This window comes from Corvus kubaryi, unplaced genomic scaffold (assembly GCF_017639235.1).
Source record: "Corvus kubaryi isolate FWS band 111438036 unplaced genomic scaffold, C.kubaryi_AGA036_p1.0 split3-37304, whole genome shotgun sequence".
Lineage (NCBI taxonomy): Eukaryota > Metazoa > Chordata > Aves > Passeriformes > Corvidae > Corvus > Corvus kubaryi.
In genome coordinates, this window is record NW_024582087.1 from 2,642,892 (window position 1) to 2,666,037 (window position 23,146).

The window sequence follows — 23,146 nt, forward strand, 5'->3', positions numbered from 1 at the left end:
CCTCTGGGCAATGCAAACTGGCCAGGGCTGGATGGGGTCCCTGCTCAAGGCTGAAGGGACAGAGCCTCCATTTGTACAAGGGACTTCCTTTTAAGAAAGTCCTGAGTCCTGGCTTTCAACAAAAATCTGAGGAGTTACACTCCTCCCATAGGAGAGTTGTAAAATGTCCAGGTGATCTGAGCTGCCTTTGCTCAGCCAGACACGGTGGGGCAGGGATGGAGCCTTGGGATCTGCTCTGTGAATTAACTCATCCCATAGATTTTTCTCATCAAATCCATTTGCAGGCCACAGTGACAGTTGTTATTTATTTATCTAAATAAAAAGAAACAATTAGCTAAGAGGAGATGCACCGTGACCTCATTGTGTAAGCTGTTCTCTGCCTGCTGGGGGTTTCAGACACATCATCACAGCAACCAGAGGTGTGGATGAGTCCAGGCTCAGGTGGGAGAATCAATGGCTCATCCTCGAGCTGGTTGTGCAGGTGAATGCTCTCGTGTTTAATTGACATCCTATTTATTGTTGAAGTGTTGCCCTTGTGGGTTTTTTTCTTCTCTGTCTAGGAAGGAGGATTTGGTTCAGCGATCAGTCACAAGAGATTAGCAAACAAGCTGAGAACACTTGCTCTGGAGCGTGTTTGAGATCAGGCAGCTCTTCCTGACCCCCTTCTCGCCTCCCTCCTTCCCAGCAGCTTTCTCTGACTGCATTAGGAAACTTCATGGAGCCCTCCTGGAGGTGGATTTTCCCAGGAAGTCATCAGCACTGCTGCCTGATTTGTCATTTTGTGCAGTGGATAAAAGCAATTTCATGTTCGACTCTGAAACCCCTTGTTCACTTTATGAATAACTCCTGTAAGTATCACTTCAGAAGCCGATCCAGCAAAGTGACAGGGAAGGGATACTCCTGGGATATCCAAAAAAAAGGGAGACCAGATTGTGTCTGCAAGGCCTGGGGGTGTTTTTGTGAACTCCTCCGTGTGGGCGGGGGCTCAGGGAGAGCAGAGCAGGCACTGGAGCCCCGTGCCTGGCACAAAGCCACTTCTGCAGCCTCCCTGGTGTCCCTGTGGCCCTTTAAAGCCCAGAGCTGTGCTGCCACACAGCAGGGGAAAGGACTTTGGTGTCTTCTTCCCTGTCCAGCAGCTGCTGGCAGGGCACTGGCTCAGGATGCTCCCAGGAAGGCTGGGGCTGACCATGCCAATGACTGAACCCCCATCCCTGGAAGTGTCCAAGGCCAGGCTGGATGGGGCTTGGAACAATCTGGGATAGTGGAAGGTGTCCTTGCCCATGGCAGGGGGTGGAACACGATGATCTTCACAGTCCCTCCCAACCCAAACCATCCTGGGATCCTCAGTGTTCTCAGTTCTTATCAGCAGTTGTTTGTGTGCTGCCCAGACCTCACTTAACGCAGGTTTCTCATTAAAATACCTCTGTTTAACTCCAGGATCTGTGCCTTGTTGAAGGGAAGTGCAGCTCTGCCAGCTCTCTCAGTTTTTAATTGTCACTATAACCTCCCTCATTCCTTGCTGAGACATAAAGCCTGCACAGTCTGCTGGGATCTTCCCACATCTTTCTGCAGCTGCAGGGACTTGTCCTGACTCCTGCTCTGTTCTTGAGGAGATGTTGATGCATTTACTTGCAGTTGCTGAAGCAAAGAACATGAAGAGATCCCCTGGCCCTGTCTGCTCACAGTAGTTGGTCACTGAAGCACATGCAGATTTTTGCTTTTCAGATTTATTTTTTTGTGCACAATTAGGCTTAGACTGAGATAACTGTGTCCAGCTGGGCTTCGGCACCAGCTGGAAACTCTCCAGGCTGGTGCAATCGCTGGTGCCTGCCGTGCTGGGAGGGCTTGGGTGCTGTGAGGGGAGCCCAGCACAGACTCTCCACTGGCTCCATTTATCCAACTTTCCTTGGGGTATTTCCTTGCACCTTCTTGTCCTGAGCTGTGAGCACGTGGGCGCTTCTTCAGCTGCTGCTGGACAAGCAGGGGAGTGGGAGGAGATCTGAAAACATCCCTGGGTTATCTCCTGGCTGGGCGGGAGTGGGAGGGGAGCACTGGGGTCCTACAAAGGGGAAAAAGGTGACTTTTTCCCCTTTTGTCCTTTCCTTTTTCAGAAAGAAAAGGAAGGGAAGAAAATACGAAATACTGAAAAGCCTTTAAACAAACCCGGGCCAAATAATCTGAGGGGCCCATATTTGAATCCTTCCCCTCAGGTGGAATGGGTGGGCCCTGAGCTGGTGACATTTCTGCCATGTGTCCCAAACCCACCTTGCTTTAATTAAAAGCCCACATCTCCCAAGCCAGGCCCTTGGATGCCTCCTACTTGGGGTAAGCCGTGAGGAGGGGCTGGAGAAGGACCCACACTTAGGGAATGACTGCTCGTGGAATGCTGTCAGCATTTCTTTAAGATGCCAGAGGCTTTAATAAGCAAGGGATTAATTACACCTCCCATGGCTGCCTGGCAGCTTCACTTAACGCTTGAGCGCATTTGCATGTTGTTATCAGAGGGCAGTAAAATAATGGCATTGTCCTCCCGTTGTCCCCCAGTGAATCCAGGGTGGTGGGACCCTCTGGAGGAGCTGGAGGCTGTGCTGGCAGGCAGAGGGTGAGCTGTGCTCCACAGGTCACCATTCCTCTGCCCCAACAAGTGTAATTGAAGGGATTTACTCCGTTATCCACTCTGATTACAGACAAGCTGCTGGGTAAACAAGGCAAAGGCAAGGCTGGGGTGAAGCCACACAGCTCAGGTGGCTCTTTGGAGCTGCTCTTCTCAGCCTTGTTTGTGTAGCTGTGCTTGCCAGTGCCTCTGGGCACAGCCTTTGAAGGTCCTTTCCTGCTGCAGGTGATTCATGAGCCAGCTCGAGGTGAACCTTTCTGGCAGCTTTTGTTTCCTGTTGTGGGCAGACCTTGGAGCATCAGGTTTCCAACCACCCCTTCTAGCGAGCAAAAGTCCTACATTCATGACTTCCCCTGAGGCACTGGGGATGACTGATCAGGCAGTTCTGACCAAAAATGGCACATGAAGTGTTTGCTCCTTGAGGAGCTGAGTAACGCGCTAATGAGTGCAAGACAGATCCTGCTGCTTCCCATCCGATGGGAATTAATCGTGCTTGTGCTGGAGCAGAACCAGGCTGCCTGCTCATGCATTGATTATGGCTTAACTTTCCACAAAGTACAATTGAGCTGAACTTTTCACAGAGTTCGAGCCAGGAGTGATGCAGTCAATGAGAACTGCACCAAGAGCTCTGCCTTGAGCGAGCCCCGAGCCAGGGCTGAGCTGCTGCAGTGTCCCGTAGTGATCCCGGCATTCCCACCTCCCTCCAGGCAGTGCCAAAGTGTTTATCTTTGATGAACCTAACTGCTTGGCTGAGTGCTGGTCCTTGGCACGGCCTGGTGTGTGTCAGTGGAAGGACTTCCCAAGGCTGTCCTTCCTGCCGGGCATGGGGCTGCCCTCCTGCTCTGGATTTGGGGTGAGGAGCTCGGGAAAGGGGTTCCTGGATCGAAGAGCTGAATGTGGGACCTGCCCTGTCCTGGGGCTGTGAAAGGTCAGCAGGGGCTGTGAAAGGGGAATCAGCACCAGGGCTGCCTGAAGGAGCCTCCTTTGGGCTCTTTGGTCGCTGGCAGAGGTTTAAAAATGCTTTTTATTTAAGTAGAAAGAATGACGCAGTAAATCCAAGAGTCAGAGCTTATTGCCCTGAGGAGCCCTGATGGCTCCAGCTGCCCAGGCAGATGTTGGGTGGGTAAAGCCCTCTAAAAAGCAAAGCTGGGCTTGGCTGAGCTGAGCTGGGCCAGCCCCTCACTTGCTCCCAGCCCATGAATCAAAGCCCAGCTCCAGCACTGCGGGCCTCCCCACAGCCACATCACTTATTGCTTAACAAGTGCATTAGTGTAAATCAAGAGGCAGGTTTCAATTATCTAATAGAAGAATTATTGATCCACGCTCTCCTCCTGAACGTTCAAATGTTCCAGGAGGAGAAGCAGTATTTGTATCTGCTATAAAAAATCTGGAGTGTGTTTTTATGTTTCAATTAGGTGGTGCTTGGAGAGCTGGTGCAAGATGTTTTTGTAGGAGCAGCTGTGGCCAAACTGTGACAGGCACAGAGTCACTGGTGGCCCACAGCCCTGGTTTTGGGGTCATCAAAGGACAGCAAGAGATGACATTCCTCCCTTTCCCCTTAGGATGCTGCTCAGGGAAGCCCAGGGCTTCACTTTCAACTCATTGTCCATGGAAAAGTGCAGCTGTTCCTTAAAATGCCAAATTCAGTTTAAGTGTATCAAATCAAACCAATTTTCTTCTCCCTCTCCCTGCCCCGTGGTTCTGATGGCTGGGGGGAGGAAGGGGATTTGTGCCTGTTGGAGACACGATGTGAGTGTAAGGAGCCTTGGGCATCAGGCTGATAAAACAAACATCCCACAGGAGGGTTAATTCCCAGTGGAATTATTCTGAACCTTCGGCTTTCAGTCCATTGTCCTGCAGTGACTGTGTAAAATGCCATTGAGGGATGTTCCTTCTTCCCTTTGATATAAAACATGGGGCTATTTTAGAAACTTAAAATTCATTCCAGACTCATCTCAGCACTTCTTTTCAAAACAGCTCAGCTCAGCTGCCAGTCCCCAGCCCCACTTTTAATTAAAATAGGTTTGTAGCCTTCCCTGACAAGCAAACATCTACAGTAAGTTGCAAACTATAGAGCAGTCCTTCTCAGCTTAAGAAGGACGCCACTTCAAATGTCACTTGGCACCTCTCTAGGAGAGCTCTCTGTATTTAAGAATAAATATACAAATCAAGTTGTCACCTGAAAAGTTGTTGATAACCCTTTTCTGGGACAGGGAGCTCAGATGAGACGTAACAGCAGCTGCCTGTACTTCCTGCAGTCCCCAAAATGTTTCTGGAGACTCCATGGCCGTGAGTTGTTTGGTTTTTTTTCTCCATTGTGCACAGTGCCAGAACTTGTGAAACTGTGTCACTGTGATTTGGGGGAGCCCTGGGGCAGCTGAGGGGTTCTGGGTCAGCAGAGAATTGCAGTGGGGATTGCTCAGCCCACCTCAAAACAGAGCTGGGGTGACCCCGGGGACCCTCCCCTAGGGATGGGATGGAAGCACAGGGAAAGGTGGGAACAGCCTGTGCTGGGGAGTCTACACAGAATATTCTTGTGGTTTGAGCACCTCACTGCCAGAGCAGGATTTCCCTGCTGGAACGAGGCACCTGCTGAACCTGTCACTGCTTTCATGTTCTGCTTATTGAAAACCCGAGAAACCCTCCGAAAGCAAATAAGATTAACTCCAACCAAATGCGTGGCACCGAGCAGCAGATCGTGCTGCAGCTTTATTGCTGTCATCATTATTAACACGTTTCTTCTCCTGGCCTGGCTGCTGCTTGGTGTATTTTTCAGTGTTTGAAGTTTTTAAAGTTCACTGAAGGTCTCAGGGGTAGGGGAGGCTGCTCTCACCCTGTTTTGGGGGTCAGGCTGGGCTTCTTTAAAGAAGGTTGACCTAAAATAAGCAATGGGATCACAGAACTTTGGATATGGGGTTAGAAACTTGCTGCTGCAGCTGGGTGGTTGGGATGGACATTGTGGGAGATGCTCAATGCTGAGGGGCTAAAATGGTCCAGCCTAGAGTGGCAGAACTGTCCCTGAGTGCCACACATCTGCCAGGGCAGATTTCCCAGCAGCACTGGCAGGGAAGGGGGCTTGTCCCTATTTCCCAGCTGGAAACCTGTGCAGTGTCAAATATTCCGACTCCCAGCCAACCCTTGCCCCAACTTCTGGTACCCAGGCTGGCTTTGTGACTTTGATTCACATTTCTGGGGGCTGCCCAGGAGGAACCACACAGCTCCTTCCTTTCTCCACCCCTATTGGTGCAGCTCTCCATTCAGAACCCCGCAGCAGAACATTCCACACTCTTTTACGGAGCAGAACGTCCTCCTCCTGCAGCCTGAGCAGTGTGGCAAATCCATCCAGGTGGGAAGCATCAGGAGAGGACAGCAGTTGCATTTTCCCTCTGCTGTTTACACACTGCTTTAATTAGGAGGCTGCCTTTGATTAGCTGAAGAAAACCCAAGCTGTGTCAATTGAAATTAATTTCCCTCTATCAATTTATCCTTTGTGAAAAGTTTGGGTGGCTTGTTCCGAGCTGGAATGTGGGCAGTGCAGGGAGAGAAATCAATTTTCCTACCAGGTCTAATCATGAGCGGTGTGAAATTAAGTTGTCACCCAGGCCCCCTAATCCTCGTGTCTAAGTGCATGTTGGGCTCTTTGCTGAGGCAATTACAGGAACCTGGTTCCTCTCCCTCCCTGACTTCCCTCATTAGAAAACACTTAAGGGCACAGCTCCCTGTGACACGTTGTCACCAGGGAGGGACAAAAGTTTCAGAGGAGAGAAGTAGGACATGTAAGAGCAACATGAACTGGTAGGAATCAAGAAGCTATTTATGAGCCATTTACTTATTTAGCCCTAAAAATAGCTGGGGCTGTATGTGAAAATAGGGCTGTGATTGAAATCAAGCCCTAGACATGAGGTAATGGGGGAGGGGGGGTGCAAAGAGAGATGCAATCAGATATTCTGTAAATAGCCCCGCTGGCCTCTCCAGGGATGGGGCAGGGGTTTGGTTTGGGTGTTTTCTGCTGGGGGTTTGAGGGGTCAGTGAGGCCTCAGGTTGGAGCTAAATTTGCTGCAAGACCAAAGGCAATGGGAACACCAGCAGGTGCTGGGACTGAAATCCTTGGGGATGATCCCGAACCACCTCAAATCCCAGCTGCAGTGTCCCATCTCCTGGCCAGTGCTGTCCTCAGGCTGCTGTGTCCATTCCTGGGCCCCTCAGCACAGCAGGGACAGGGAGCTCCTGGAGCGCTGGGGAGATGAGGAAGGGCCTGGAGCATCTCCCTGCCCAGGGAAGGCTGAGGGAGCTGGGGCTGCTCAGCCTCGAGAGGAGCCCCAGCTGAGAGGGGCCCTCAGTCCCTGGGTGTCCCTGGGTGTCCCTGGGTGCAGGGAGGGTCAGAGCAGGGCCCAGGCTCTGCTCCAGGGGCCCAGCAGTGGCACCAGAGCCACGGGCAGGGCCTGAGCCCAGGGAGCTCCACCTGGACACGAGGAAGAACTTTACTGTGGGCACTGGAACAGAGCCCAGAGAGGGGCTGGAGTCTCCTCACTGGGATATTCCAGAGCCCTCTGGACACACTCCAGTGCCCTGTGCTCTGGGATGGCCCTGCTGGAGCAGGTGACCCTCTATGGTCCCATAAACCTGACCCAGTTTGGGATTCCGGGATTCTGTTCCAGCCCTCCTGCCACAATGAGGTACTTTGCAAGTCGAAAGGTGCTGAGTAACTTCTCCTGGAAGCAGCTCTCTGCAGCACAACCTCTTTGATCTCCTGCTTCCATCTGCTCTTTTATTGCTCCAGAGCTGCAGTGTTGAAATTTTTAACTCAAGACGTGACATTCGGGTCCTTTTGGGTCCCTCAGTATTGGAGCACGCCCAGCACCCTGGCTGGGTGCCACAACCAAGCTCTGCCTCCCACCTTAACCTGCACAGGAGCACTCCAGGGAGGGGACTGAGAGCAGTAGATGGAATTAAATCCCTGTTTAATGTAGGCTTTTAATAAAGGAGGGAACGTGTGTAATGTCACCAGCTCTGCCCACGCACTGGGGAATTTGCCCTGCAACACTCGGACACTTTTCCAGCCTTTCCTTGGAGTGGAGGAGCAGAACTGTGCTCTTGCCACATCGCAATTAAATAAATTCACTGCTCCCCATAAAGCCTAAACCCTATAAAATACAGCTGTTCTCTCCTGCTGGGTTTAAAAAGAAATGGTTTCACAGAAATGGCTCCAGGTGTGCATTTGTGCCAGAAAGGCTCGTGAATGCCTGCTGGAAGGGCTGTGGAAATATTTTGGCAGATGTTGCTCCTAGGCCAGGGGATGCTGCTGCGGGGAATGAGTCTCTGAGTGGGGGGATGCAGAATGGCTGGGCTGAGAGCTGTGGCCGTGAGGCACAGCCTGTGTCCAAAGTCCTCACAGCGTGGTTTGGAGGGCACAGTTTGGTCAAATCATCAATTACGTGATGATTCTGGAGGGCATTTCCAGCCTTCACAACCCTGTGATTCTGTCTCTGGTGTAGTTCCAGTCTGAGCCAGAGCACGCCTGGGCTGTGCTGCTGCCACAGGCCCTGCTGAGGGTGCCCTGCCCGAGGCTCTGGAGAGAGGAGGTGGAAGTCCTGAGCTCTTTTCCAAGTCTTCAGCCCAGCCAAAGCAGTGTGCAGTGTGCTGGCATCAGCCTGGTCTGCTCTTCCTTAAAATATGTTTGAAATCAAGGAGCTCAACACTCCTGTAACCAGGGAGAGTGGGAGGGAGCAGAGACCGAGCCCAGCTGTGCTGGTGCAAAATGGAATTTATGACTTGTGACCATTTTTCAAGTGAGAAGCATTGATTTCTGTATTTTTTTTTTTTTCTCATAGAATCTCTTCTCCTTGAAATAGAATAAATTGCCTGAAGCACCTGGTTTCCCAGGGATCCAAGGCCATTCCTCCCTGGTGCCCTGAGCACAGAGGCTGCTGTGATGTGGGGAGCTGTGCTGGGAGGTTTGCAGCCAGGAGGGGCAGGGGATGGTTGAATGCTGGAGCTGGAGGTGCCATTTTCCCAGAGAATCTTTGGATTTAGCGTTTCTCCTCATGGCAGTGCTGTTTTCCCTGCAGTGCTTCACAGTCCACCAGGAAGGAAACCCATTCTTTGTTTCTGACTTACCCTGAATGCCTTTCTTTGTTCATGTCAGACCATTCTTTCTGCACTGCCTGTTCCAACACAAAAGGAAACAAATTCTTTCCATGCCAAACTGCAACTTTTTGCCCCAAAAGTGCTGTTGTGATAGTTTTTGAAAGGCTGCAGAAAGTTCTCTTGGTTAGCACTAAGGCTGTGCAGATTTTAAATATTTTCAAAGGTTGGACTTGATGATCTTGGAGGTTTTTTCCAACCTTAACGATTCTGTGATTCCATCTCTGTGCATTTGGGCTGGGAGAAGATTGTTCTGAACAATTCTGCTTCCTCTTGCCTTTGCAAAGTCATTATTGCAGGCACAGCCATGAATTTGGGGAAAGTTTAAACCCTGCCTCTCACTTCCCCTCCCTGAATAATGGATGGTTGGGGGGCCTGGTGGGGTTGTTAATGCTCCTGTGGAGTCACAGACCATCTGTGAGCCAAGAGAGAAATGGGAATAGCAATGTTTTGTTTTGTCTGCTCTACAAAACAGGAGCTGGAGATTGATTAATTCTTGTGAGCTGATCAGAGAGCTGGGGGAATGTGCTGCAGATAGAGGGGATCAGGAACTGGGGCTCTGTCTGGGGGTGATGGGATGCCTGTGGATCTCCCAAGCTTCAGCCTGTCCAGTGTGACAGCATCCTTCAGAGAGCCTGGGCAGTGTGTGGGGACAAAGGAAAGGAATAAATAAGCAGATAATAAAAAATGCTAACTGAAAATCAGAATGAGATGGATTCTAACTGACTCCATGTCAGGAACTGGAGTGGCAGGACAAGGGGCAGTGGGCTCCCACTGCCAGAGGGCAGGGTTAGATGGGATATTGGGAAGGAATTCTTCCCTGTGAGGGTGGTAAGGGGTTGGCATGGAATTTCCAGAGAAGCTGTGGCTGTCCCATCCCTGGAAGTGTCCCAGGCCAGGTTGGACAGGGCTTGGAGCACCCTGGTCTGGTGGAAGGTATCCCTGCCCATGGCAGGGGGATGGAAATGGATGACCTTTACATTCCCTTCCAACCCAAACCATTCCATGATCTCCTGATTCTATTTTCCTTCTCATATGAAGGAACGTGGCCTATCACTACTCACTTGAAAAGACAAAAACCACGCTGTGCGGAAATAGTGACTTCAGATGCCTCTGTGAATGTTCCCCTGCAATTACTCAACTCTGTACCAGTGTTTCAAACACTTTTGAATCCTGAAGGAGAAACACTGTTTATCACTTCTAATTTCTACATCTGGGTCTGAAAACTAATGAGTGAAACAGGCTGTACCATCTGCTTCCTTGGGATGTGCTCCTGCTATAACTATTTATATTTTAAGTTGGTTCTTTTTTTCTTTGTAAATTTACTCTCGATCCTAAAATGGTTCAATACAACCTATTGTTGTTTTATTGTGGAGTCATATCCCGCTCCTTCTGGATCTGCATCTCTTCTTGGCATCGAGAGCACCTGAGAGGAAGGAAACACAAAACAAAACTTAATCCTGTCATTCTTTCTGCACGAATCTGCCTGGTTTATATTCCTGGGGCAGCTCTTGCTGGAAAACACTGCAGAGTTGGCAGGTAGGAAAGGCAGGAGCTGTTCACCTTAAAGAAAACACCAAGAGAGCAGGAGAAGGAGATCCAGACTCCCCTTGTCTCCTCAGCCCTGGAAACAGGGATGGCACAGGCTGGGAGGGCTCGTGGCGCTTGGCTTGACCAAAAATTCTGTCTTTGGGGCAAGCTTTGGAGCATAGAGGGCTGATGCTTTCGCCGTGCCAAGGAGTGTTTTCCCCATCAGAGACTGGCAGAGCTCAGTGATTCTCCGTGGTGGATATTTCCCCCAATATTCCGCTTGAACTCTCCATCACTCGTTTTAATATCATTATTCCTGTTTACACACTAAACAACCCTTCCTCCCTGCTGGTTGATGTCCTCATTGCGTCTGCTTTCTGCAAGGGAGAGCAAGATCTTATCCTTAAAATAAACTCAGCAATGGAGACTTTGGAGCCCTGCTTTGCCTCTGCAGGGGGTGGGTGATGCTTCCCTGAGGCTCCACTCCCAACTGCACCAAGCTGTGGGTCCCGAGCTGTTGAGAAAGGATTTTAACACGGCGGATGAGGAAGAGAGCGCTCAGGTTTTGGCAGTTGAGTGGGAGCAGTGATTCCCTCCTGGAACTGCAGTGCCAGCTCTGCCAGAGGTGGGATGAGGAAATCGAAATAACTCCGAGTAGCCAAGTCAAAAACATCAATCCGAGGTATATCCACGTTTTTCTGCTCATTTCTCCTCACCTGCAAAAGGATCGGCTCTTAATGAGAGAGAAAACTGAAACAATGGTTGTGGTGTGGCTGACAATCCACACGTGTGAAGGGTGCTGCTCCCCCTCCCAGGTGCCAAAGACCTTTAGACCTCTAGCTCATGAGATTCCCATCAAGCCAACAAAGGTCATGCTTGGCAAATAACGCGTCTCAGATGAGCTTCTTCCTCTGCACGAGCTGAGCTGCTTGGATCATGCTCTGCTTTTATCCCTCCCTTTGAGGACTCCCAGGCTGGCGGCAGGAAAGCCATTATCAAGGAGCTGTTCCTTTGCCTTGGCTTTGTGGATATAAATACTGACACCTTGTTCCATTTTTCATGCATTACCTCTTTTCCTGCCCCATTCAAAAGAACAAAAGGAGTTCTGAGCTCTCTGAGCCTGGAGTTTGACAGGTTGCGCTTGGTGGTGGCATCACTGGTTTTTTATTTCAAAATAAGATTTATTTCAAAAACAGCTTTTCCCTTTTACCTGAAGGCGAGGGGGGGGAAATGAAATGATGGGGAAAGCTGGAGGAGGTTTAGCCTGCATGCATGAAGCAGCAACTCCAGTGATTTTATTGTTTGGGCTTTCTGACGGTCGTCCCAAATCATCAATAAAGCTCTGGCTGTCTCTGCCTCGCCCTCCTTGTTAGCTGGAGCCACTGCCCAGTGCTGGGGCTCTGTGGCTGGCTGGGAAGCGCCTGCCTGGCTAATTCCCCTCTCCCCCTGCCTCTCCAGCTGGCTCTCACTCCCATTTAGAATATATATGGGACATGAGGCACACATGGCTAGGGGGAGCGGGTGGGATTTATGGCCAGCAGACAGTGTTTAGTACAGATGTGCAGAGCAGCAACTCTCAGTTGCCAGCAAAACCTCTGGAGAGATACATCATAGCAGGAAGTTGTCAGCAATTAATTTTCAGAGTGCTAAACTTCACCCATTTTTTAATAGGAGTCTGAAGGACCAAAGAGAGAATAAATCATCTGGACCCCTGGGAGTTTTTTTAGCTACTTTCCTGAGCAAGCGGTGCTGCTTTTTCTGCCTTGCAACAGGTAAAACACTGAGGGTTTAACTACTGAGAGAAATATTCTTAAATAAGCAAGACTTAAAACAGAAAAATAAAACTAAACCCAGCTTTCCTCTACGAGATCCCTTGAATCCTTCTGCAAGAAAGATGCCAAACACTTGGATAAAGGTCTGGTTGATCTTGTAGGTGATACTTGAGTGACAGTGAGGGGGGGCTGAGCTATAATTGGTGGATGTGAAAAGTTTGCTGACAGGGTTGGTTGCTGACTATCACAAAATTAGTTTTTGGGGGTTGATTTGAGGGGTTTGGGAGGAGGGGTAATTTCTTTGCAGCTCAGCTCCTCTGCCAGCCACAGACTCCAGAGAGGAAGACGAGATGGCCACAAGCTCAATTGCAGGACTGCCTGAATGGTGGCTCGTGGCTGGAGCTGAATCAGTGATGTTTTATTGAGGCTGTGGTACGAAAGGAGAGATTCTGTTCCTTGTGAAGAACCTCAGTCCATCTAAGCATTTCAGCATTTTACTCACAGTAAAGCCAGGGTTTAAGTCCAGTTCTACTGTGCACAGTGTAAATGGGGTGAGTGTCTAATGCTCACTGTGGAGGCTTTTAATGCTCCTAAAATTTTCCAATGCCACCAAAGTTGGGGATTTCCTTCCTCTATGGAAGCTGGGAATTGTCTTCCTTATGTCACAATGAGGTTTAGTGGGCGTGGTGGGACTTGATCCTGGAGGCCTTCTCCAACCTTAATGATTCTGAGATCCTGTATTAACAAACTCAACAACTCAACAAAAATCCACAAATCACAGAATCATGGAATGGTTTGGGTTAGGAGAGACCTTAAAGCTCATCCCATTCCACCGCCTGCCATGGGCAGGGACACCTTCCACTGTCCCAGAATGTTCCAAGCCCCGTCCAGCCTGGCCTTGGACACTCCCGGGGATCATGGGGCAGCTGCAGCTGCTCTGGGCATCCTGTGCCAGGGCCTCACCACCCTCACAGGGAGCAATTTCTTCTATTTATCCAACCAAAATCCCCTTCTTTCAGTCTGAACCCCAAAATCTTCCTGTGTTCTGAATGGTGGTGGCATCTCCAGCTGTTTCTCCCCACTTTGTGCTGTTCTGCTGCTCCAGCACAATCTCTCAGGGATGGCAAAAGCTCCTGGAAGTGGAAGCAGACCTTTGGCTGCCATCAGCAGAGCTCCAGGTGAGGCAGTGGGCTGGAAAGCTCAGGAGATAAAGAACTTGAGCTGAAAATTCACTGTGGAACAATTCCACTCTGTCATCTTTCTCTTTATTACCCTTTCCTCTGCGGCCATGATGGGATTAGTGATATTTCCATTTGTCTGTTTTATGTATTTTGTTTTCCCTTCCTCTGAAAAATGATTACAGGATGAAAAGTTTGTCAGGCCTTGGAGTTCAGCAAGATTCTCTCTGGAATTAATTTCCTACCATGGAGTGTGAGCAGGCATCTAGAAAAACACTATTTGATTATACTTTTGTTTTCATATAAGAAAATGATTATTTTCGCTTGTTGGTGGGTGTAGGACACAGAGCTGTGTGGGAAAGGCAGGATTTTTATTTATCAGATGCCTGAAGACTTAAAATCCCAAGAAGCAGTAATGAGGAAAGCTGACAAAATGGAAGTTTTGCTCCAGCTGGTTATTTCCTAAGTATCAGAAATCTGCAGCAGAGGAGAAGAGCAGGAGGAACAAGGACGTTGACCTGGAATCAAACACTCCAGTGGGATGAGCTGGGATCTGTCAGGGCCTGAGGCCCAGCAGAGCCAGATCCAAGCGGGTCTGGCATGAAATGGCTTCTCTTGATTTTCTCATCCTCCCCATCGAGTCTCTCTCTCTTGATCTAATTGAAGGGGTTTGCTCTGACACCTGCTGCAATCAGGGCTAAATGCTTTCCATGGAAAATCAATGCCAGCAACGAAGCCTGTGCTGTGCTCTTGGCTCCAGTGGCTCTCCAGCACTGGTTCCCACTCGCTCCCCATTGCAGAGACCCTTCTGCTCCGTCATTCCTTCCACCTGCAGCATCTTCCCGTAGCCACCCCCGAGAGGCTTTTAGCCCAAAAGCTTGTGGATCTTTCCTGCTCCACCATTTTGCCCTTCCCCATGAGCTCACTGCTCTCACAACCTCTCTGATCACGTTAAGATCAAATCAACCCCCCATGGCGGTGTTTGGAATGAGACCATCTTTAAGGTCCCTCCCAGCCCAAACCATTCCCTGTTTCTAAGGTATCTGGGATGTTTTCTGGCTCAGCAGCACCAGGAGGGATCCCTTCAGGTCCTGCTGCTCCCTCAGCTGCCTGACACCATCGCTGGGGCTTCCAGAGGGGGAGGCTGCAGTATGGTGGCTGTTCCTCGGGGTCTGTAGTGAGCAAAGATCCATCATTTCCCCTCTCTTCATGTTTCCCCCTTTAAATTCAGTCTCCCCTTAAATAAAGTAACCTCTGCAAGGACTGATCGTGCCTGGAGCCTCAGGCCTTCGTGCCAGGACAATTTACTCTCCATCATCCAGAATAATTCCCTTTCTCCAGCTGCTGGCCTCCGGTTTTGTGTGCTGAGAGGGGCTGACTCAGAGATGACTCAAACTCTTCACACACCCTTGTGGGTTTGCAAATGAAAGAGCAGGGTAAGGCTGGGTGGTTAAATAAGAGACCGTGGCCAGCAGCCAACCCTTTCCCAAAATCCCAAGGGGAAGTCAGGACCTGGAAGCACACCCCGGGCATGGTGATTCAATGGAGTGAGCAAAAAACACTTGTAAATACATTTATTAGTGCTGTGGCTGTGGTTGGAGCTGAGGCAAAGGAGAAGAAGCCACACAATTACCTGCAAATTCCACAGGTCAGCAGGGAAAGGGCAAGGAACAGGGAGATGCTTCTGTTTTGCTGTGGGTTTTGTTTAATTCCACAGCCCTGATCTTAAAGGCAAATGATAAAACTGGGGGGGTTTTAAAAGGGGATTGCCAATTTGGGAGCAACTGCAGAACATGAGGGGTTACTGGGAAGCCACAGCACCAAAACTGGTCTCTGGATCAAGGTGCACGAGGGACTTGTTCGAAAAGATTCTGAACCCATCAGCTATATCTCAGAGTGAAAGCAGAGAACCAGCAGTCCCATGAGATTCCTGAGTCCAACCCCATCCCCGGTTATGTCCAGTTGCTAGAAAATACCGTGGGGATAAAGGGGCAGGGTGGGATCCTTCACCTTGGGTTGCACAACACGAATGAAGTAACCAAAAAACGGCATTGATTGATACTGGTACTGCTTCATGGAGTCTCACTAAGGAGCAAAACCAGCACCTGAGCCGAGCCCAGGCCCCATCCCTGGAAATTCAGGTCTCTCCTCTCGTGTTTAGTCAGGACTGTGGGTGTTGCAGGAGGGATTATCACCCTGTGTTCTGTGATAGCTGAAATGTGCTCTGAGACCCTGCAGCTGAGGATTCCCAGAGGGTCCACAGGCATCTGTCATTCCTGCTTAGCACGTCCTGGGCTGAAAGTGAGGGAATTACACCTGGATACAGAGCTTTCCCTGCTCCTCAGCTCGGGAGACCTCCCAAGTGCCGCAAGGTCTGAGGGGGGGATTATGAGCTTTAGAGTTTGTGGGACTGTGGCAGGATTTCCATAGGGCTTAATGGAGCCAATACCTGTGAATTAGGATATTTTTTAATTTATGGAGGTAAAACTCCTGTGGGAAACTGCATTTGCTGTTGTGAGCCTTAGAGGTAATTATAATCTCCTTTTTTTGACACTGCACTGTTGGGAGTGAATGCCAACATTTCCATTTGAGGGCTTATTTGATTATTTTTCTCATTTTGCAAAACATTATTACATTAACCCGCCACTCCTGAATCCTTGTCCTACCATGGCATTTATGCATGAGAGGGTCTGTGCTCTGAAAGGAACATCAGGCTGAAGAATGCTCCATGATGATGGAAAGGCTTCTGTTTATCCTGTGGGTTTGGAATAAGAGCTTATTTTTGGCTTTGGAAGCAAATGTGACCTAGTTTGGATCCAAAATGTAATCTGAACCTTCAGCGACACATCTTGGATATTTATTAGGGCTGAAAGTAGTCAATAAATGTACGTGAATAGATGAGTCAAACTTAGAGAGGGGAAGTTTAGGTTGGAGATTAGGGAGAAACCCTTCCCTGTGAGGGTGGGGAGGCCCTGGCACTCCAGAGCAGCTGTGGCTGCCCCTGGATCCCTGGGATCCAAGGCCAGGTTGGACATTGGGGCTTGGAGCACTCTGGGACAGTGGAAGGTGTCTGTGTCCATGGCAGGGGGTGGAATGGGATGAGATTTAAGGTTCCTTCCAAGCCAAACCGTTCCATGATTTTATATAACTCAATAATTATTACCGCAGGCCTGGGCCCTAGGGTATATCACCATATCCCGCAGCCATAAGGAGGAGGAGGAGAGAAGATCCAGCAGGCAGGAATTGTGTAGCAAGATTGATTTATTTAATTATTTTACAAACTCTTTTATAGACCTTTTTCTTCTAATTGGACAAAGGATCAGCCACCCCTTGGGGTGATTGGCTAAAATCCTAAAACATCCGTTGTCAAACTATTTTTCTACTATACCATAAACAAGACTTTTCAAGGTTGCAGGTGGCTTGGTTGTTTACATACTCTGCTGCCTCTTCTGTGAGAGAAAAAAGTCTCTCATGGACTTAGAAAATAGCAAGAAAATCCTTGCAAGCAGCATTTTTGTATCTACAATTCCCCCTTTTTGTTTGATAAGATAACAACTCTACTATTAATCCTAAATAGAAATTTACATCAGTTATTAGTTCTAAATATGTCCTTAAGGCTTTAACTATCTGACTCCATAACAAGAAATTTAAAGTTCAGTCTCTGCTTGTGGAAGGACATCCCAGTCTCTGCTTGTAGAAGGCCCATCTGCCTGATGGTCGACATCTTGGTCATCATCAGAAGAGTCATTAGGCTGATGATCTACATTCTGGTGGCCATTTGGATGGTTGGCATTCTGGTCATCATTTGGAGGTTGCCTGTTCTGCCTCTGGTGCTGTAGGGCAGGGCGAACACATTTTGAAGGTAGCCACCGTACCCCAGTATCTGTGGAAACGCAAGCATACCCACGACCCCAAACGATAAGCTCATGCAGGCCTTCCCACTGGTTAGTGAGTAAATTCCGTACCCAGACTTTTGCCCAGGGCACTTGTGTCTCACCTGAAGACTGCAATGAGAGAAAATGATTCAGAATAACAGGATTATTTGAATTTTGTGGTACTGTAAAGTGATTAATTGTATACAAAGCTTTTTCTAGTCAGCTTCAGTAACCAAATTCAAAGGTTCCTGTGAGAATCATTGAAAAGCCATGATAACAGCCCTTAATTCAACTAACTGAGCAGAGCCTGACTCTGATTGGTGTGTTAATCAACCACTGCAAAGGCAGTGTGGGATACTGTGCGCCCTTATGCACAGTGACCCCTGCTAAAAATTTGTCTCAATCTGTATCCCCAAGCTGCCAACACATCCCGTCCCCAAAGGTTAAGGGAAGTGGTAGTAACATAAGGCCTAATTGTAGCTGTGTGTCCCTCTGGGTCCCTCACCACCACAGGCCGTTCGCTTAAATAGCTCTGTGTGGTTCCTCCTACTCCTGCGATGGCCGATCCCACTGGGGGTAAAGGCCATGAGGGAGGCCATGCAGAGAAGGAGATGATCGTTACATCAGCACCCTGTCCTGGGTTGCAGTGTATTCTATTACCATCCTCATGAGCTGTTGAAATCAGGTGGGGCAGTGTTTCCTTGCTTCCTTCCCCCCAGACTATCTTTCTGTTAATGGCCCATCATTGTCCTGCTGCACGACTCAGAGATAACTCCCTCCGGACTATCTTCTGTTAATGAGCCTAATCAACACTTGGCCTCATGACTCATTACCCCATTGTGAGATGCTCCACCCAGAGGGAGGAACCAAGCATTCCATCGTGGATATAATCTGAGATTCTGAACACCAGAGACAACCCTTCCACTGGATTTCCAGAGGACAGGAGCTACACAGCCACCACTGGACCTTCTGAGGAAGAGCAGACCCTTTTCTACAGGATCACCGCTTCAGAGGACTGCAGCCACCATTCTACCAGACTGCTACCACCACCCTGACTAACAGGGAGTGAGGTTGTATCTTGACTGTCAGTTTGAACCAGTGTTTTCTTTTCATTTTTTTCCTTTTCTTTAATTTCCCCATTAAATTGTTATTCTGACTTGGTGCCTCCCACTGGTTTGTTTTCAAACTAGTACACACCCGTGTACTATCAATCAAACCTTGAAGCTGAGTCCGGGGCAGACGGGTGTTCGGCAGGATCAGGGTATATGTCATCTGCAGCCTTTGGTCAGAGATGTCTGCAGTCCAGAAGGTCTGTGGAAGTCCCATAGATCCACTGCCGTTATCTTCGTGAGTTTGTTGTTCTATCCTGGGGACACAAGACTTAAAAGGCACTAATTTAGCAAGGCAGGTCTTTTCAGGAATAGTGACAGGGGGTTTTTGCGTGGAGACCATAGCACAAATCTGCCCTTTAAAGTCAACATCAGTAACTCCTGAGTGCACTAAGATTCCTTGATGGGCAATGTCAGGTTTTCCCACCAGCATCGCACTGGATCCCTGGGCTAAGGGTCCATATGTGTCCAAGGGAACCTTATAAATACCGCTAGAGTCTGCAGACGACTGCGGCTGAGGCATGGACGTCAAACCCGTCTGATCTCTGGGTGCTGTCTGATCCCTGGGTGCTGTCTCTAGGGTGGCTGGGTAGGCCTGTGCCTGTACCTGTGCCACTCTCTGGGGGAGCGACTGCATCGGAGAGCAATTCCCCCTCCTTGCACCCCGGCGGAAGTTTCCCAACAATGGCTGACCATCGGCATGAGTCAGGGATCTACAATAGTCTGAGCAATGCTCTGGCCTGACACACCTCTTGCACTGGGGGATCGCTGTGTTTGTCTTTTTGGCTCGGCTTAGGCCGCTTCCATTTCTCCTGTTTGGGTTGCTTTGGTTCACTATCAGAAGATGTGTGAACAGGCTGCAGGAACGCAGCCAAAGCAGACCTTCTCTGGTTCCCAGATCCCACCTTAGCGCAGGCTTCCACCATGTCTGTTACCTCAGGGTCCCCTGGTAAGGCATCTATGATTTTTCTGCACTCCTCGTTTGCATTATCTCTCACTAACTGCCTTAACAACATCTGCCTTAACCTGTCATCCTCAACCTGCTTCTCGAGAGAAGCAGCAACTTTCTCTACAAAAGAGAGGAATGACTCTGATTTCCCTCGAACTATTTCAGTATATCGCTTTCTAGGCGCAGACAACTCTATGGTTTTCAACAGGGCAGCCATGCCGACCTGTTGAGCTTGCTGCAGGACGCTAGAGGACAAAGTACCCTGTAGACTGGGATCAGAGAAGGGACCAGTCCCCATCAAAGCATCCATTCCTGCTGTCCGTCTACGATCGGCAGCAGGGAGCTGCATATTCCCTAATGCAGCCTTGCCAGCCAGCTTTCTCCAGGTTTTCTCAAAAACTGTAAATTGTACAGGTTGAAATAGAATTTGACCTAAGTGTCTGATATCAAATGGAGCAAGTAAATCTGTATTTATCACCTTTATTATCTGCATAACCTCAGCAGAACCTAGCCCATATTGTGCCACCTTGGATTGCAGGTCCTGGGCAACCTTCCAATCAATTACCTCATGCTTATCACTCTCCCCTGAGTTTGGGAGAGCCTTAAACACTGGGAAAGCTTGGATCTCCCCTTTTGGGGAGTCACTACCATCCTGAACTTCTGGCACAGCCTGTGGATGGAGTGTAACAGCTTCCTGATTGCCCCCAGAATCCTCAAATCTATTTGGCATTCCAAGTGTTTCCAATAACCTCCAGTCACCCTCCTACAATGCTCGCATTTTAACTAAGAAGCGCCTGTAGTTGGTTGGACGCACTGTTACCGTGCAGTACTGAAAGGTCCAGGGGCGAGACCAGCGCAGCCTTTTCCTTCGCTGCGCGGCTACAGCCGCCTGACGACCTGGGGCCAGAACCTCATCTGCCTCACTTCCCGATGACGAGTCATCAGGCAAAGGCAACTCTGAGGTGCTGGGAGCGAACAGAGGTGGACGGGGAGGGGCACTTTGGCTAAGTTCGCTAGAGCCAGAACAGACAGCACAGACTGCGGTTGGCTGCGCTGCAGTTTGGACAGCAGTTTGGACAGGGTGCTGTCTCGGCCAGTCCCAACCGAACCGGTACTGGAGCTGCTGCCGCCATCTCTGGGGCTACAGCCGCACTCAGCGCCGCGCTTGTCTCTTACTCTGCGGCAGCGTTCGGCGCCATCTCTGGTCCTTGCACTGCAGCCACACCTGGTGCCACCGCTGGCCCTTACTCTACGGCCGCGTTCAGCGCCGCTGCCGAAACAGCTGCTGCTTCTCGCTCCCCGGCCGCGTTCAGCACTGCTGCCCCCAGCCGCCACTCTGCAGGGGTTTTCCCGCAGCAGCGCTACTTCTGGGTTCGCCACCGGCCACGCCGCTCCTAGGTTTGGAGCCGCGGCTCCCGCGGGCAGCACAGGTGGTGCTGGCGGCGCAGGCCCGGCGCACCCCGCACGGCAGGGTGCCTCTGTTATCTGCAGCAGCTGTTTTTGCAAGCTGAGCAGGTCCTCCAGCTTTCGGGATATGTTCGGTAACTCTGTCAGCAAAGGCAGATGCTGTATTAAAAGGTCGATGGCTCGGTTCTGCAGGGGTGCAGAACAGTCCAGCGCCAAGGAGGGCAGCGGACCACACCCAGGCAGTCTCGGCGCAGTCTCGCCCCGAGCAACGCCAGCTAAGAAGGGACATCCGGGCCGCTTTTGCTCCGCTGGTGCATACACAAACGGGCTAGGAGCCGCCATGGGGGTCCAATTCACTAAGCCACTAATTTGCGGTCCTGGATAAGCCATGGCCGCCGCCGAGCTGAGCGGCAAGGCAGGCTGTGTGCCCTCCTGCTGCCCCAACACCCCTGCCTCTGCCGGCGCGGGGTACCTGGGGGCCGCGGAGTCCTGTGATTGTGCAGGGTGAGTCGGCGCAGGCTCTGCCTGTGGAGCTGAGGGTGTTTTTTCGGATTCACCATCACTTGCCCCCTTGGACATTCCTCCGTCACTCATCACCAAAATAGGTGAGCCAGCTCGGCTGCTACAGTCAAGGTTGGTCAGCAGAATAAATAACGAATGCCAGGTTCGGAATAATTCTAACGCTGCTGGGTCCCCGGACGGGAGCTCGTGTCGGACAGCACAGCCAAGTTCCTGCCATAAGGCAAAGTCGAGGGCAGTATCTCTGTCCATGGAAATCCCTTCTAAGGTAGCCCAATCTAATAATTCCCGCACTGAGTTTTCAGAAATTGAGGTTTGCAGTATGCTAAACATACCTTTCCAGACCATGACCACAGCATCGGTTTGTGAACCGCTGTTCCCCATTTCTCAGTCTTGTCGGACCTCCCGGGGGGGGAAAAAGGGAACAGCGTACGTCTAGAGAAATTCGGCTTGACTCTCAGCAGCAGGACACGTCAGAGAGTGCAGATCACGTCGGGGTCACCAAATATTACCGCAGGCCTGGGCCCTAGGGTATATCACCGTGTCCCGCAGCCATAGGGAGGCGGAGGAGAGAAGATCCAGCAGGCAGGAATTGTGCAGCAAGATTGATTTATTTAATTATTTTACAAACTCTTTTATAGACTTTTTTTCTTCATGGTCTAATTGGACAAAGGATCAGCCACCCCTTGGGGGGTGATTGGCTAAAATCCTAAAACATCCATTGTCAAAATATTTTTCTACTGTACCATAAACAAGACTTTTCAAGGTTGCAGGTGGCTTGGTTGTTTACATACTCTGCTACCTCTTCTGGGAGAGAGAAAAGTCTCTCACGGACTTAGAAAATAGCAAGAAAATCCTTGCTAGCAGCATTTTTGTATCTACAAACAATCTTCAGCACCAGGGTGCCAGGACCCCTTTTGCTCTGTGTCCCAGCCCTCACCCCTTTCCATCTGTTGGGGTTTTAGTTTAGTCTTAGTTTTTTTCCTGTTAAAGGAATTTTCTCCCATATGCATGTTGCTAGGGGACAAATAGCTGTACTTAAGAAAGACAAAAAGGGGAGTGGGGCGGGCCTGGCTACTCCTTTGTCTACACCTGGGTGTGGGGTCAGTTCGCTCTAAGCCTCCGGAGAGAGAAGCTGCAGAGAAAGGAGCTGCTGCTTTCTTTTGGCCATCCTTTCTTCCTGCTGGAAACAACGCCGGGACCCTAAAAGGCCACTTTCCCTGCCCTGCTGGAGACCGGGCTGTGGCTGCCCCGCTCCGCTGCTGCTTCGAGCTTTCGCTACGCTGTAGCCCTGCTCACCCTGCCTGCCTGGGCCTCCGTGGGGTTTTCCCATCTGGATACATCTCGTCTGCCACCCGGGATTTGTGTTCATCCCTGCAGCTCCAGCCTGCCGCTCCAGCCTACCGTTCCTGAGAGTCCGGCATCGGCTGCCCAGGGGTTTGTGAAGCCTTTGTTCCATCCCTTCCCGGGATCCCAGGGCACCGGTGCCGCGTGCTCCCCGAGCTCGCTCCAGAGCGCCCCCTGCAGCCGTGGGGGAACCATCGCACCTGCCCTGCTCACCGGGAGCCGCCAGCGCCCCTGCCGGCTGCGAGCGGAACTGCACCCGAGGGGAAAGGGCCCGACAGCCGAGAAGGCTGGGACTGGGTTTGTGATTGCTGTTACTGCCAGAGTTATTGCTGTTTGTTTGACTGGTTATATACATATATATATATATATATAGTAAAGAACTGTTATTCCTATTTCCCACATCTTTGCCTAAAGGCCCTTGATTTCAAAATATAATAACTTGGAGGGAAAAGGGGTTATATCTGCCACTTCAAGGGGGGCTTCTGCCTTCCTTAGCAGACACCTGTCTTTCAAAACCAAGACACCATCCCAGTTAAACCTGAGGGGCAGGAGGGGACTCCTCCAGTCTGCAGCGATCCCTCAGACTGTTCCAACCAGGCTCTCAGGTGAAACCATCCCTGAGAAAAATCCTTCCCCACCAGGGCTCACTGCTCCTCATTTTTCCTCCCAGTCTCCGCTCACACTCCCGAATGCAATTCAGCT

The 23,146-nt window shown here is 50.2% G+C and overlaps 1 protein-coding gene and 1 long non-coding RNA gene across 2 annotated transcripts in view; one reads left to right on the top strand and one right to left on the bottom strand.

Moving 5' to 3' along the window:
- Window positions 1–23,146, top strand: part of LOC121658555 — a 45,032-nt gene that overhangs the window by 19,455 nt on the left and 2,431 nt on the right. The gene's annotated exons all lie outside the window — the stretch shown is intronic.
- On the bottom strand, window positions 16,856–18,859 carry LOC121658537. Its single transcript, XM_042015596.1, has 2 exons — window positions 18,331–18,859; window positions 16,856–17,121 (listed from the first exon to the last, which is right to left on the bottom strand). Exons 1-2 carry the CDS (start codon window positions 18,857–18,859, stop codon window positions 16,886–16,888), a joined length of 765 nt encoding a protein of 254 aa, XP_041871530.1. The 3' UTR covers window positions 16,856–16,885.